The 16,621-nt window shown below is 40.3% G+C and overlaps 1 protein-coding gene across 1 annotated transcript in view; it reads right to left on the reverse strand.

Moving 5' to 3' along the window:
- Positions 1 to 11,630: 11,630 nt before the first annotated feature.
- BEND4 (BEN domain containing 4) overlaps positions 11,631 to 16,621 on the reverse strand; it is a 50,017-nt gene continuing 45,026 nt past the window's right edge. The window contains exon 6 of the mRNA XM_019526647.1: positions 11,631 to 12,042. Within this exon, the coding sequence (XP_019382192.1) occupies positions 11,825 to 12,042 (218 nt within the window). The 3' untranslated portion in view covers positions 11,631 to 11,824. The remainder of the gene's footprint in view (positions 12,043 to 16,621) is intronic.

Consider the following 16,621-nt stretch of genomic DNA (forward strand, 5'->3'; position numbering starts at 1 on the left):
GTTTGGGGGGCCTGGGGGGGGGTGGGGGGGTGTGGGCCCCCCTCCCCCCCCCCCCCCATGGCGCAGCAGTAGGCGGGGCGCAACTGGTCAGCAAGGCACATCACACTGAGGGGCACATCCTCTGCCGGGCCGTCTGTATTGCCGGCGCTCCCTACCACTCACGTGCAGCCCCTGCATTCTCTCGGCACAGGAGGGAAGCCCTGCACTCTGGAGCCGGACTTTTTGAGGTCCCTTTCAATCCTAACTTGGTGAGTAGTGTATTATATGGGGGCTTGTGGGGCAGGGTGTGGGTATGTGGGGTTTGGGGGATGTGAGGGAGGATGGGGGGTTGTGGTTCTATGTGTACACCTGTTTTTCTGTCTTGAAGTTGTAAGTGTATACACTTTCTTGTAAAGGGCTTGCATCTTCCTCATTCTTTCCAAATAACCTAGAACACTAAGTCAGGGGTGGGCAAAATGCGGCCCATGGGCCAGTTGCGGACTGCCAGGCCATTCTATCTACCATGGAGCCCCTAAAAAATTTAGAAAATTAATATTGATCTGCCCCTGGCTGCCTGTCATGCGGCTCTCAATGGTTTGCCAAAACTCAGTAAGCGGCCCTCCGCCCAAAATAATTGCCTGCCCCTGCTTTAAGTGCTGATAAATGGAGTCAAGATTTTTTTTTTCTATTTCTTTTTTAACCTGAACTCAAATACTGTTAATGACAGGAGAAAAGAGGAGACTCATTTCAATCCCATGCAGCATTTCTGGAATGATAGAAGGCAATACAAGTTCTCTTAGAATTGTTTACTGTTCTTTTCGAACTAACTTTGCAGAATCATTATTTAAAAGGCCTCTTTTGCTTACCCTTCCTTACCATGATAATGATTAAATAAGATATATATAGGGCTTGCTCCTTCACACCTTGGCTACGGAACTTGTATAAAGTGAACAGGTTTTGCTGGATTGTGGGGTTTTTATTTTGCTTGGCTTTGCTTTGTTTATTTGATGTTCACCCTACTTTAGGGACCCTTTCATACTATGTGCATGGCCCTCCCTTTCTCAGAATACTTTTCTTGCTTTCCTAGTCTTTTAACAAGAATACCTTTACTGTTGAGTATCCCCCCCACACACATCTATAATAGGCCCATTACCTGCAAAATGCTGTCTGAAACTTTCATCTCAAGCAAGGGGAAAATGATTCTAGGGAGTTACAGACCTGGTTAATTTGTCTCTCCAGGGGGATAGTTAGTGATGACTAGCTAAACAAGAGTGACTGATAGTAGTGAACCATTTTCAGCTTAGTCAAATGCAATTTGTACATTATACTGAGATGCAGTAAAGAATGATTTTTGACCTTTACACTGAAGAAGAAAAATTATTACAAAAATTCTGGGTGCTAATTGGACATATTTGGACTTGCTGTGTGAGAAATATAAGATTAAGAGAAAAATGCTTACTGTAAAATTTCATGCTACAAAGCTTCAGACAGCTCACTATATGAGAATTATGAAATAAAATAATTAGTCGGAGTTTTGCTTTGCACTCTTACATGCACTCATTGCTGAAACAGAAGATAATTAACTATTCCATTTTGCAAAATTACCTACATCTTGATAAGATGTGAAAAGCTAGAGTATCCAATGCTTTGTGAGCATTGGCTGACTTGAGAGTACTATGGAGGGCACCTTTTAAGCTGACTAATTATGAGTAGCAAATTTAATTGTGATTTAGTATGCATATACATTTGGGAATTACTAATTATGCTTTAACAGATGACTAATTAGTCAAAGTGTGTTGACTCTGGCAGGGATTCACTCACTAATAAGATCGTAGCATTGAGTCATCCCATTTGCTAATTAACCAGATTTCACTGTACTTGGATGAACAAGCATCTTAAATAAGATACTAAGAATGGGCATAACACCTCCAAGGAATAGAAAAAAAGACAATCAGTCAGAAGAGAGAGTTTCCAGAGGTAAGTGTGTAGGAACAGTGTGAATGGCCAAAGGTCTAGCTGAATTGGTCTTTGCAAAGAATTTTAAAATTTTAAAGAGATTGTCAAGGGAAGAACTGGAGCAGTTGCACTCTGAAGATGTGGTAGGATATCTAGGTATGGTCCAAACACTGAATGAATACGTTATTTGCCTGTGACTTAAATGAGGATGGAAATGTAAAGAAGGATAGTGGAAGGGCAATGAATGCGACTGAGGATATGATCATCAACATTACCAAGTCTGAAGTGGAGGCAAAACTTGGATTGCCTACTGTGGGAACCCAGAAAATCTCCATCCCAGCTTAATGAACTGGCGTATGAATTGTGTAGTGGATCTTCAACAAATCTGTCAATTCAAGAGTACTCACCTATAGTTTGAGAAAAGCACATGCGGTGTCTATAGTTTGGTTTAAAAAAAAAATGGTTGGGGGAGTGACCCTTTACTTCACTATTTTGCTAGGTCACAGAACAGATAGTGAAGGGAAGAAGAATGAAGGATATGGAGCTAAACAGACAATGTGACAAAAAGTGATGTGGGTTTATCCAAGGGTGATTTGTGTCAGAGTGATTTTAATATCTTTCTATGACAGGATAACTGACTCCTTAGATAAAGGCAAAGCAGTAAACCTAATCTAGCTAGATTTAAGAAAGGCATCAGTCACTGCCTCCAAGCAAATTATTAGCTAAATTGAAAAAAATGGGGATTAATACTATAATCACAAGGTGGCTAAAGAGTATGCTGGGTTATGTGGAAAGGGGAGTGAGTTAGATTGGAAAACAGTTTCACTGGGATCATCCTTGGAGCCCATTCTGTTTAACATTCTCATTCGTTTTGATGCAAGAACTAGATAGTTAGGGTGACAGTATTTCAATATTGGGGAGCATTGGATTTGCAGCTGAAGAAAAGGCTGTAACTTGTGGCCTAGCAAAAGCTGCTAACCATAAGGCAGAATGATATGTTAAAAGTAATATTGCAAGACGCTTAGGCAAGTATTTTTTCTAACCATATAGTATTGCTGTAAGATATATAGCTCATTGTGTCAAAGAAACAGGATGCAAACCACCGGCGATCGTTAGAAAATAAAGCAGATTTTGCTTATGACTGCTTATGCTAAGCCAGCCATTTGCTTGTGCTAAGTAACCATCTTAACTGTGCAATCGTTTTCAAGTAAGTCAGTGTAAGTCTGTGTGCTGCGAATGAGGTGAAGTCTTAGGAATGTAAAGATGGTACAACTTAGGACGGAAAAACAGACTGGAATGTGAAAGACAACACTTAACTGGTAACAGAATCTGAGATAAACATATGCAAAAAGGTGAATAGTGATTGGTGAAGAGGCCTCCAAAAGCTTCCAGGTTTTGGTCGAAGTCTGCCCAGTGACTGAAGAAGTGGAGTCAAGGTCTCAGACATACACTCACAGCAAAAAGACATGTAAATAAGTTAAATACATAAGTAATTCCATGCTATTGAAACAAACAGTAAACAGAGGCGGAGCTTAAAATGGGATGGACTATGGGTGGAACAAAGGAGGGACAAGGGTAAATGTTAGTGAGCATAAACCAAGGTGTATAAATATGGAAAAAAACTAATGTTCACTGTAGGTCCCTGGTTTGTTGGACCTTTGCCTGAAGCTGTCTCCATTTTGAATAAAGCTGTTCCTAGCAATGTGTGCTGGTGTTTGCTCTCTGAGCAATTGGATCATTGTCTCCCTAGTCGTTAGACGCCGCATGGAGTTGGGGTCTAACATATATGTTTATGGAACTGGCGGATGGCGCACAACTTGGTTGGGGTAATGTCAATATGGAGAAGGATTATTTTACTGGAAGGATAGGTAATATTGTGGTGTGGAGCAACAGAAAGGTTAATAGTACAGCACAGAACTCATGCATATGGGAATTAATGTCAATAAATTTTGCTCTAAGATAGGGGCTCAGTCTAGAGGAAATGCAGAAAGAGAGGGATACAGCTGTACTGATCAATCACAGTGATCATGAGCTGCAGGTGTGATGAGGCCATGAAATGGCTAATTCCAGGGCATGTTATGTGATGTATTTTTGATAGAGAGAGGTATTAGTATCACATGGACACTGGTAAGGTTCAGATCACCTATGGTCAAGAAAAAATTAATTGGAACAGGTATGGAGAAGGGGCAGTGAATGGTTAGGGGAAATGGAGAACTGCTTATGAAAAGTTATTAAAAGAGCTTGGCTTGTTTACCTTGACTAAGGAAAGGTTGAGATGGGGATGTGATTACTTGTTTATAAATAAATGTGCGGGGTGAATACAGGGAGGGAGCAGAGCTCTTTGCCTTAGAACAATATTTGGACAGGATCAAATAGATCCAAACCAACCACAAACACACTTAGATTCAAAATTAGAAGGTGGTGTCTGTCCGCAAGATGAGTTAAATTTTTGAAATGTTTGCAAAGTTTGGAAAATGTTTGGAAGCTTTGGGTTAGTACTTCTGAAGAAAGTAGCAGGGGCAAGGAACCAGAATGTCTTCAAAATGGAATTTGGTAAGTTTGTAGAATGAACAGAATGACAGGAGAGGGGTGTTCTTGGAGTACTAATCAGCACATGTGGTGTATAGATTTGAGCATTTGATATTTTCAGGAGACGGTTGATGGGCAGCTTGACCCCCAGATAGAAGATGCCTGGGAGCTTCCGGGCTTCTGTTGATCAGGTCTGTGGGCCATGAAGAAGCTCCTATTTTGTGAATTAGGCTTTTTTACTTTCACTTTTTGGTAGTTTTTTTCAGTGGCAACATGTAAGGGGTGCAGAGGGATGCATGTTCACCCCACGAGAGTGCCGGTGCACCTCCTGACCAGTGGTGCTTGCTGCTTAGGTGATGGGCGAGAGGGCAGGCAGGAGTGCTGGTGCCCCCCTGCAAGTGCTGGCCAGGGAGTGGAGTGCCTTGGCACTCTCAGAAGCAGCTGCAGCCACTTCTGGAAGCGGTCACAGTGATTGGCTACAGCAATCAGCTGTCTTGCGATTGGCCACCCAGTTGACAGGATCGGCTGCATGGGAACCCCTCCCCCTGTCAGTGAGATTGGCTGTAGGCCCCCCCCCCCCATCAGTGAGATTGGCCATAGGGGACAGCTCATCCCGGTCACTGACTGGTTGCTGTGGGGGGGCACATGCCCCCCCGACTAAGGCGGCACCAGTCGCCCATGGGTTTTTTCATCTCTGGCACTTGAGCTAATGGAGTTACTGATGGCAGTTACAAGCTGCTATCCTCCATATGACTAGCAATAGCAGGGGATGAAATATATATTTTACCAGTGGAATTTATGTAAACTTGCTGATACCTAAGAAATGAACAAGATTTTTTGTTGCACTTCAAGTTCCAGAGCGGAATGTCCTCTAGTGCTCACAGTCTTTTGCCTGTTTCTTTCAGGTTTTTGACATGGGCATTTTTAAGGTTCTCAGAAGTAAAATAAAACAGGCTAAATTTCTAGCTTGGGAGTGGCTAGGTGATGGAGATTCATGATCAACATACTTAATCTTCCCTGTACTGTTCCCTGCTTCTTTCTACACTTCTTATTTTTACTCACTTTTGTGTTCTGCTCCTCTCTAAACTATAGGTTCTTTGACACGGTAATTGGTCTTAGAGCAATATTTGGGTAGTGGGGCATCAGATCCTGTGAAAATAGAGCTAATAATATCCATATGCAAACAATATTATAATTTAGACTATATTTTCCCTTTTGAGAAAAGAACCCAGATTTTTAGATTTTTAGATGAAGGCAAATGGAACAGAATCTGAGGCTCTGGGCTGGCCTGCCAACAAAACATCTTTACATGTGCTCCATGGGTGAGGAGAGCTAGATCCTCTCACACCTCCTCCTTTTTTGCACAATCCTTTCACCAAAAAATTTAGATAAAAAAGATCCACTAATTTTTCAGGCTTGGCATCCATTTTTTTTTCAGTTCACTTAGCACTTTAAAGCACTTAACATATTAAAAGCACAGCTCTCGTTGACTTGGTTTGCAGCTGTGAGTGCTCAGACTTCTGCAGATCATAACAAAGGTCTCAAATCAGGCACTCAAAAAGTGAGAACACGTGGTGACCATCTGGGAAAGGTTTAGTTGAAGTGACTGCCCCAGCATTAATGTAGGACAGTGAAAGGCATGCAACCCAGTTCTCTAAGGCAGCCTTCATTTACCTCAACCATGAGACTGGCCTTTCTCTACTGCAACCACCTCTCTCATTTATTGCACATCTTCAGATTTGCACAACAAAGCAGAAGGTCACCGGGGCGAAGCCGGAATTGTTCCCGGGCTCCTGGAACTCTCACCTGGCCTCGCCCACCGGCTTGGGCTCCGTCCGGACCTCCGGGTTGACATTTGCACGAGGAGGGCTGCCCAGGCCCCTGCTGCCCTGGCCCGAGCCAGCCGCCCCTTGCCGGGGTCCTTTGCTACACTTCCCCACTCATCTTGGAGCGGGTTATCTTATGTGCTGATTAAGATGACTAATGTTGGTGGGGGGGCAATAGTAAGCACCCATATAACAGGCTATATCATAATGCATGTAAGAAGGAAGCTGAATTACTGTTGCATAGACACCCTTGTATCTGGAATTTCTTAGCTTTTCTGAAGGTTTGAACGTGCAACTTTATGACTTTTTTTTAAATGTACAGTGTGTGTGTGCACGTAACTTCCTTTTTTAGTTAAGCAAACTGAAAAATCAAATTCCTTCTTACAATATCATACTGACACCCACAGATTTCACAGACCATTAAATCTGGCAAGCTCACAAGCAATCTAATTAAAAAAAAAGTTTACAATGGAAGTGTTGGCTGACCTTTACCAGCCCTGCATACAAAGAGGGATAAGTCTGTTCTGGCGCCAAACTCAAGATAAAAGTTTTTGGAGGCATGACTGTTTATCCATGTAGCAGCCATAGTCCCCTCCCCTCCCCCACTGCCAGTAAAGTAACTTGGTTGGTATCTTCAAAGAAATTTAAGGGAGTGAGACACCCGACTGCTGCCTCTGAATTTAAGTCCGGCTTCCCTATGAAAATCCCAGACTTAATTTGAGAATGAGTTTGCATCCAGCTTTTCTATATATTTTTCTTCCAATATAACACCGGGAGGAGATGTTAAAAATATTGTATCCTGGTGTATACAGCTTGATCTTAAACTTACCTGTTTGTTGTTTTCTTAAGGTGCAGGCACAGAACACATTTACTTGAGGGAAAAGGTGGAGCAAACAAATGACATGTACCCTTATACTAGTATAAATCATTTCATTTTGTCATAATATTAGCTCAGTTGAGTGATGATTATACGGTTGTGTAAGTTGCATCAGTGTACCAGTAATTTATCTTTTCCCCTGGTCAATGTCACCCTGGAGGTAACCATTTATCCAATGCAAACTCGATTCCCACCACCCAGTGGTCAGGTGGTATAATAATTCCTACTGTGGACAGCTGGTTTGGGAGAGCTGATGTGTCTAATCCCTGGTATGAAGTGAAATCTGCAGTAAATGACTTTATAGTAACTGCATTGTGCAGACATACCTTTATGTGAATGCTTCCTCCTAAGATATCCTATTAAAATATTTAGGGGAAAAAAAGACAGTACTATATCTACTTAGTACATTTAGTATGTAGAGTAAATGGTGAATGTTGTTGCTTTCATGCAGTGACATTGTACTCGGTACAAAATATTAACCAGAGACTAACTTTTATTGTGCATTGTTATGCAACAGAACAAATGGAACTGGAGGTATGCAGTAATAAAACTAATATTCAAATTAGGATTAACACCTGGAATAGCAAACTGTAGTAACAAATGTTTTTATAATTAAAAAATATTGACTGTTTAAAAAATTATCTAACATTTTTAATTTTCTAAAAGAAATGTGTGCTGCCACATAGAAAACAATTCACACTTCCTATAGAAATTGTCACAAAAAACCTACTAGTCTATATTACACTATGCACTTTGTTGTACAGTATCTGGTATTGATCTATCCCTAGTTTGTAGTTACTCTACACAGTACAGTTATTATTAGAAAGTATTCATAGAATTACATACACTTTAACAATAAAAATATTAGGATTAATGGGCTTTTTAATCACAGTTTTTCCACAAATATTTGTTATAGAAAATAGAGCAAAGGCATGTTGGCACTGATGGGCGTGCGGTACTGCTACATGACGTTTCAGGGGGTAGATACATAAATAACAGCAAGTTGGTACACGGAAGGGTAAGATTAGGATCTAATCTTCTGGGATTGTTTGGAGTGACATGATAGATAGTAATTCCCTTCTGTTACAAGTTTTCCATTTACATATAACACCATAAATTAATATGATGCTTTACAAAACACAGTGCTTAAACACGCTGGGCAATGGCTTAGATGCTATCTCTGTTACTTCTGGTCCCTAGTTCTCCCGTAGTATTATTTCTTGGTTCTTGTAATTTCATAAATGATTTTAGCATAAATTGATTTACAATGCAAGATGAATATATTCCTGGGACTAATTAGAATAAACAGTTGTGAAAAGTTATAAATGAAGTGATTTTTGGTCAAGAACTAACATGCCAATGTTGTTGCCATAAACCCAGGACAGAGATTTAGTCTACTACTTTAAAAACAAAACACACAAATGGCTGACTGACTAGATCATGTCCTCTGCACATCTATGACAGCTCTATGATAGATGCAAACACTCAGCTAGAGCAAAAATTTGTTCTAGTTGAGTCGAAACAGAAAGGCTGTTTCCATACGTCTGGAGCTTTTCAGAATCATTCCATAAATTTGGTTACTTTGCGCACTAGAAGAGCACAGCATTGAGTGATCTTTGTGAATTATGCCAGCATTATAGGGCAGAAGACAGACTATGCTTTAGACTAAAAATAAAAACTAAGCTTAGAAGCTGCTCTAACAAATTATTAATAGTGAGAGGTCTATCCAGTTTAGTAATATTGTTCTATATTATTAAAAATGAAGCTTTTTATTTTTAATCTCATACAGTTAAATATTGGAAAGAAACTTGCACTGTTTACAAAAATACATCCTGGTACGTACTGCTGTAGAGAAGATTAACAGTCGCATATTCTGACATGTTTTACCAAGTAGCTCTGGTAAGTGTCATCACATTAAATGTAAACCAGCAAGACTTGCACCATCGGAGCAAGGTAACAGCTTCTAGAACTGTTCTTTTTTAAAAAAAAGTTTAACAATGAAAAGCCATTATTGGATATCTACACTAACATTTTTACACATTGAGCTTCCTCACAATGGGCCATCTTGTGCTACTGATTTTTAAGCAGAACTTCATCTTGGCTGCCAAGAGAGCTACTGGTCAAAAAACCAATGGCACACAGGGACCAATGTAATTAAGCTATATATTCATTTTCAGAAATTAACTATCTTGTTCTAAGTTAAATGAGAGATTTAAAAAACACTTTAACAACATTAGAAAAAATAAAATGAATTAAGAGGTATTGGATGTTTAGGGGCCTAAAGCACATATTAAGCTAGACAGTAGCTGGAGGGTGCATTCAGAAGATTATTTTCTGAAACACCATCCAGGTACAGCCTGTTAGAAGCTGTAAGGACAGCATGGTTTTGTTCAGAAAATACACAGTGCTGAAGTGACTTATATGTTGCCATGCTTCCTCGCTGACTGACAGGAGGCACCACATCCATAAGAGACCCTTTTCAACAGTGGCCAAAGAAGAGGCTAATAATAGGAAGATGTTGTCATGAGAAATTAGTATTTGAGAACCTGTCTCAGTATTTTGCCCTTGGCCACCTAGGAGTTATCAGAGCACCTCATGTCCAAGGAACCCTTTGGTTGCTTATGAAGAGTGTTTTCCCAAACCAGTAGTCACCATGGAAACAGTTAACAGATTTGCTTGGCTAAAGACTTGTACACTGTGGTGTGAGGGTGGAGCGGGACACAAATTCAGGAAAACTGGCAGAGATGAGGTAGAGAGGTAAAGGTGATCACAGATGGAGAAAAATCACTCTAACAAATACAGTTCAACATGTGCGTCAGACAGGAAGTGTTGCCTCAAGAAAAGCTGATTCTGTAGCTGATCCTCATCCAGTAGTGATGAGGATAGCCTGACTCACCTGAAAGAAGGAAGAGGACTGGAAAAATGCTGAAAATGAGACGGAAGGGTAGCATTTCTTTGGCATTAGTTTCCAGAGTGCATCAATGTTTCAAAATATTACTGTAGTGACACTGGATCCATAGCTGTGATATTAAAAATCTCAAAGCAGTTGAATTTATTATCTTGGCATCTGCTTTCAATATTATGTTCCGTTCTGACCTGGCTTCATTCCTAGCAGAAATATTTGTTTACAGCTCTTAATTAAACCTGGATCCCTTGGTTAAGTGCCCAGCAGCCAAAAGGCTAAATTAGGTTCTTCTTGTAGAACCCCTCCCTGCATGCACCACTGACTATCTGATTATCAGGACCAGCACATTCTTAGAGAGATCAGACAATAAGCATAAAACACAGACAATGGCACAAACAAATGCAAATTAAAATCTTTAAAGCTATATAGTACTGCTGCAGAATAATAATAACAATAATAAAACTATCTCCTCAAATGGCAATTTGTGGTTTAGTAATCTCTTTTTTATGAAAACTGCAGTGATTAGCTCTAATCCTTTCAACAACTGGATAAATATAGTATTTATCAATTACATAGAGTAATTTTAGTGGGCTAGCAGTACCTGTTACTGTTTGATAGCTCTGTAGCGGCCAACAACCACTGCCACTTTACTATGGCACTGGAATTTTATGGTATTAAGTGGATAAAGGAAGTGTTATTTAGGATCTGAGTACACAAAATGAAATGGGCACTATAACATGTTTAAGCTACCTTTTATAATTTATTGTGCTATTTTTAGTCAAAAAATGGAAGGCCACTTCCTTTGCCACAAGCTTGAGCTTGATCCTACACCTCTTCTTAGGCAAAACAAATAGGCAGACAGTAGGCAGACATGTTTCTAGTCATTTGAGGTGCAGACAGAAGTGACAATTATCTGGACACAAAAAGCAGTTTATACCTGGGACCAAATACAAGTGCATGGCTGTAAACAGCTTAAAAAATGGCCAATTGGGTGAAACCCTGATCCCTCATCACATGAGGTATCAGACAAAGATGCTACAAAATGTAATGTCTCTTGGAACTTGTGTCTGCAGAGCTCCCAGCCCATTGCTGTTTTCAGAATGGGAGGGGGGAAAGGGAGCAGAGGGAGTTCAGTCTGGGGGGTTTTCAGCCCCCTGGTGGGTTGTGGGGGGGGAGGGGCTATAATTCACCCACCCTTCAGCACCAGTTTGGGAGCCCCAAGCATGAGCTCCCTCCACTGCCCTTCCCTCTCCCATTCTGAAAACAGCCAGTGCTGACGGAGAGACCTGGCTGTTGCTATGGGAACCTGGCTGCAGACTCCCAGCCACAGATGGATTCCTTTCTCCCCAGGAGCCAACACTGAACTTCTGTTTGGTCTGGGGTAACGTTGTAACCCAGAACGCTTTGCAAAAATCCTTCTGAGTTACAGCTGGGAGCTGCACTTCTGTCTGCAACCTTGAGAATGTGTTAAGTCACATTTTCTTTAGAATGATATGAAATGAAATTGCAGTTTCCTTTAGAAACAATGAAAGGCTTGAAAATTATAGACACAAACAAATTCCACAGGTAGGCCTTGTAATAGATGTCTTTGTTAACTGGGGCACTGGGTAGGATGGAAAAGCCGGAATGTTTGCAGTATGAGTTTGAACATGCTTTGGACTCTTAAATGATTTCAAGGTAAGTATATCTAACCAACAGTCTCTTCTAGTTTAAAACATCTGCTACAGTTGTATGGTTTTTCTTGCTTTGCTTTCAATCTCCAGATCCATCTTGCATGCCCCTATTGAAGACTTCATCTTGTGAACCTGGATGGTCAGTCCCTTCATAATATGAGTTACCATTATGAAGGAAAGTCCCCACTGCACGCCCTTGACGAGCATGTCCTACTGCATCACTGAACACCTTGTTTATCTGTTCTTCAGATGGCATCCACCAGTCAGGGTTGGAAGTACAATGCATCCTAATGAACTCTGTGGGAAAACAGGCACTGCTGAGAAATGGCATGTCTTTGTAAGAGTTATTGCCTAGAGAGCAAGTAACAAAATAATTGACTATTATTATGATATTTAACCAGAAGTAAAACCTTATGGGAAATGCCATGAAAATGCCAGTTAAACCTATTACATTTCTACACAGATTTATTTTGCCACATGCATCTAGTGTACAGATGTAAAATAAGTATGCTAGTTCTGAGAAATATAGAGCCAACTGGAAAGAGAACTTCTTATTGAAATAAAGTAATAAATATACTTTTTATGATACAGTATGTACAATGCATGTAAAAGCTGGTATGAAATCAGGAATGTCTTTTATTTGAAACTTGAACCACTTATGTATGCCACTATGCATACATTCACAGAACTTTAGGTTCTCGCTCTGCTGGCTACCTAGGCATATACAGATTTCAATAACCTACAACCTGCCAGATAATATCTTTAGTACTATTTGAGATGGATGCCACTTCTCTTCTAATGGTAGCTCAATTTAGGTTTTATATTCTCTGTTTGCTTTTGAATATGGTCAAGTCTAAATTGGTCACAGAAATAGCTAAATGAAACCATGGGACTAATTTGTCCTTTTTTCAGACCAGTGGATAAAAAGCTATGCAAACTCCACTTGTACCTTGCTTAATTTGTTTGTTTAAATGGCTAGTGTGCAAGTGTCTTTGTCCATGAATGTCCCATTTTCTTTTGTAGTGTTTAACTGTTACCTTTTGCTTTAAGATTTGTATATGCATTTGAACTGCTTGGTCATATTAAACCTACAAACGTGGTTTTCACAATTCTACAACTCTTGAAGTCAAATGCATATAAAAACCAGAGATACCTAGATATAATTTAATACCTAAAATATAATTTTTTGAAGTGCAGTCATTTTACCACACAAATCAGAAGCACTGTATCTTATATAGAAATAGGCCTTCTTAGTTATTCTCCAGAATTAGGCATTCTTTTATGGAGAAATGTATCTCAAAGGACATTTGTGGTTTTATGTTCTAATACTGACAAGCCAACAGCACAACTGGTGGCATAAGTTAACTTCTATTACTGTCATAACCTTTTGAGTGCAGGGAATATTGTGTTCTACCAGGAATTACATTTTAAGTATTGCTCACTTTTGGGAGTGATTTTAAAAAAAAAAAAAAGAAAGAGAGAAAATATATTGGCATCTTTTTCTCCAGAAAGTTCTTCTTATTGATTCTGTTAAGGTGACAGGGAGCAAGCTCAAATATCTTTTAAAAAAAAAAAAGACCCTTAAACCTCATTCAAGAAATGACATTGATATTGGATGTGGATACCACATCTTTGCATATGCCATGTTAACTCAGACTACAGTCCCATATGTTACAGAGTAATGGGATCATGTTTCCCTGCATGGTGCTCAGGGGGAAGGCAACAAGAAAGTATTAGGAGTTGAACAGGAGAAAGTACAGGAAGGGAACAGTAAAACCTTTTTTTAGGAATAACCACCCTTTTTTTCCCTTCCCAAAAGGAAGCCTTTCTATTTCCCCATCATCCTTCTTCACTCTCCTAGGCCCTCTATTCTGCTGACAATAGTCTCAGGTAAGGAAGGCACTCTCTCAAGTCAGCCTGGCTGCAAAAAGATATGCAATTCTCAATTCCTGCCACAACTAGATTGGTAAGGTTTGATCCTAATACTCGCAGAAAGCTGGGCTATCTCCACTCTGCCAAGCCAATGCAAAGGTGCATTAACTTACAGATTTCTATGAATCAGTTTAGCAGGCCCAATGGACCCTGCATATTTTAGTTTCCTAGGCAAGCTACTAAATTATTTAGGGAACTGGTATTTTTTCCATGGAGAGCCAAAGGATATGTACATCCATATTAGCTATTGGCAGTGGTGATCCCTGGCTTATTGGTCAGATTTATTCCTTGAACTCTCTTGGCTGGAGGGCTGTGGTGGGCATGAACTCACACTTCTGCATGAGTATAACATACCAGTTGAAATTTAAAGCTGCTTAGAACTGCATGATGTCCTGCTGTTCAATTCTGAAGCTTCCAGGTGAACTTTAGACACCCTAAGTTCAGCAGCAGCAGGGTCCTTTGTACATAGCAATACATCTTCCTCATTTTTGAGCTCTTTCAAATCATTTTATGGTGCTGTAATATCTAGTCAAGTTTGTTTGTCTGTGGGTTTAGTAGCAGAAAACATTTTTCTTTAACTTAAATTTATTAAAAATGGTGCTTTAAAGGTATTACCGGATTACATAAGTATACCACAACTAAAAATTTATTCTGCCAGGACTTGTCAATTGCTTCTACTCCAAAAAAGTATAATCTACTTAGAGACTCAAGTGTAACCAACACAGCTGCTAGTATAGATGGGGAGCAGGATTTTATCAAAGACCGGTCACAAGTTGCAAGTATGCAAGTAACCTTCTTTGCATTTGTTTAGCGAGAGCTGTATAAAGTTATGGGGTACATCTATTCTGAATTTCATTCTAATTCATTCTACATTTACACATACAGAAGGCAATTGCTTCTAGAATTGTTCTTTAAAGAAAACATATCAGATGCCTAAGCCTTCATGAGCAACAACTCACTGTATCAGAAACTCTGCACGTCTTTTCATAGTGTCTGACAAAGTGAGCTGTTGCTCACAGAAGCTTATACATTTCCTCTGATTCAGTTGGTTTATAAGGTGCAGCTCTACCCTCCTTCTGTCTGACTACAGGCTAACATGGGTAACTGTCTCTTTCTGCTCATATTTCCTTACGTAATAGCCACACTTCTGTAATGACTGCACCCTTGTATTAATCTCATAATTTTTGAAAAATAAAGCACTTGGGCAGTAGTCACATCCTGATTCCTAAAAACAGATTCATAAGCCATTTCCCTTGAAAGATATGATTTGTTGAAGAATGAAATGCAGTCATGTGGGAAACATGCACCATGTGTCCTTTAGTTCCATTTCACAATTGGTTTAGCTTGGAAGATTGTGCAAGATGGGGAAGTATGATCAACATTTCAATTACAATTTTGGTTTAGCATTAATAATTCCCTCAGTCTTCATCCAGGGGCCAAATAAAAGCCACTGCCTAGAGAAAAAGCCTTATTAGGGAAAGGTTAGTTAAAATAATGAAAATCTTACTGGCCCAGGTCTATTCTGCCTCTAGGATACTGAAGTCTTTGCTGCCACTAGCACAAAAGTATGCCTTCTGGCACAGGAGTGTGAGCCTGCTCTACCCTGGGAAATGCACAACTTTCCCGTTCTCTTAATGGGCAGCCAGTGTGCATCCAGAGGGCAATCCTACCATGTTCCCTGGGAAATGAATACTTAGCTCTCCCATTCTGATAACAGATAATTTTATACAATCCACAAGGACCATCCTAGTCCACTCTGGGGGATGGAAATAACTTTCTCATCCTCTCAAGTGCCCAGTCTTACATGCTTCTGTCATTTGGGAATCCAGCTCCCTCAGATGGCAGGCTTCTTGTTAGGATCCACCTAATTTGTGTGGAACAGTCTCCCTGGACCTCTGTAGGTAACTGCTGGGGGTGGTAACACAAGAAGATCCCCCTACTTTATGCCCAATAACTCAGCAGATAGAGCATCTGCTGAGAAAGGGAGAAACCTAGGGTCTAGACATTCCTCAGCCAGAGAAGATCTGAACACCCATATTTCTCTTCCTAGGAAAGTGTTTACCAAGCTATGGAGAAGCCAGAGCTTAGACCATTTTCCATCCTCTTGTTGAAGCTGGGTCTTAAGTGGAAAGGAATGCCTGAATTACTGGGACCAGAGGCGAGTATATAACATGGAGCCTGACTCTGTCGGTCACTGAGGAAGGACCTCTTCTGGGAGGGAGGGAACCCTGGGTTTTAGTCCCTGTTCCTAATAAGTGCTTGCCCATTGTTACCCATTTTTTTAGGTGTGATTAACCTGTTAATCGCATCTTAAATTATAATAACCTAGCCACAAATTAAAACAATTAATGGCACCACAAAACATGACACCGGCCATAAAATTATTCCACAAAATATGGAATATTTTAGACCCAGGACTGCATGAGAGTCTCCATCTGGCTCCGGTGTAGTCCCAGCGCTGGGATCCCCAATCATCTGGCTGTCAGTTTCAGCCCCAAGACCACACCAGAGTCTCTAGCCAGCTCTAGCATGGTCCCAAGGCTAGAACTGACAATCAGATGATTATCAATCTCAGACCCAGGACTACACCAGTTCTCTTGCACTGGCAAGTTGAAAATGGGTGCCCAGTAGAGTCTGGGATCATGATCCTGGACTCTCCCTACACTCACAAGTCATAATGGCCTGATTGGGATTTGATCCCGAATCCCAAAATCACATATTCTATGTGTGACATAGCAGGAGGTGTGACTGTTGGGATTAGGGAACATCACACCCTTAAATGAACATGTGCCATTGACCTTGCTGTCTTATTGATTTTAGTGGCTGCTGTACAAGGTGGTATAGGATTTAATTTAGTAACACAGACACCTGAAAGCCATGTAAATGCGACTTGTGTTTAGAGAGTGGCTACTATATTTAAGAAAAGGAAACACAGAGGAAAAAA

This window comes from Gavialis gangeticus, unplaced genomic scaffold (assembly GCF_001723915.1).
Source record: "Gavialis gangeticus isolate Ggan-Ray unplaced genomic scaffold, GavGan_comp1, whole genome shotgun sequence".
Lineage (NCBI taxonomy): Eukaryota > Metazoa > Chordata > Crocodylia > Gavialidae > Gavialis > Gavialis gangeticus.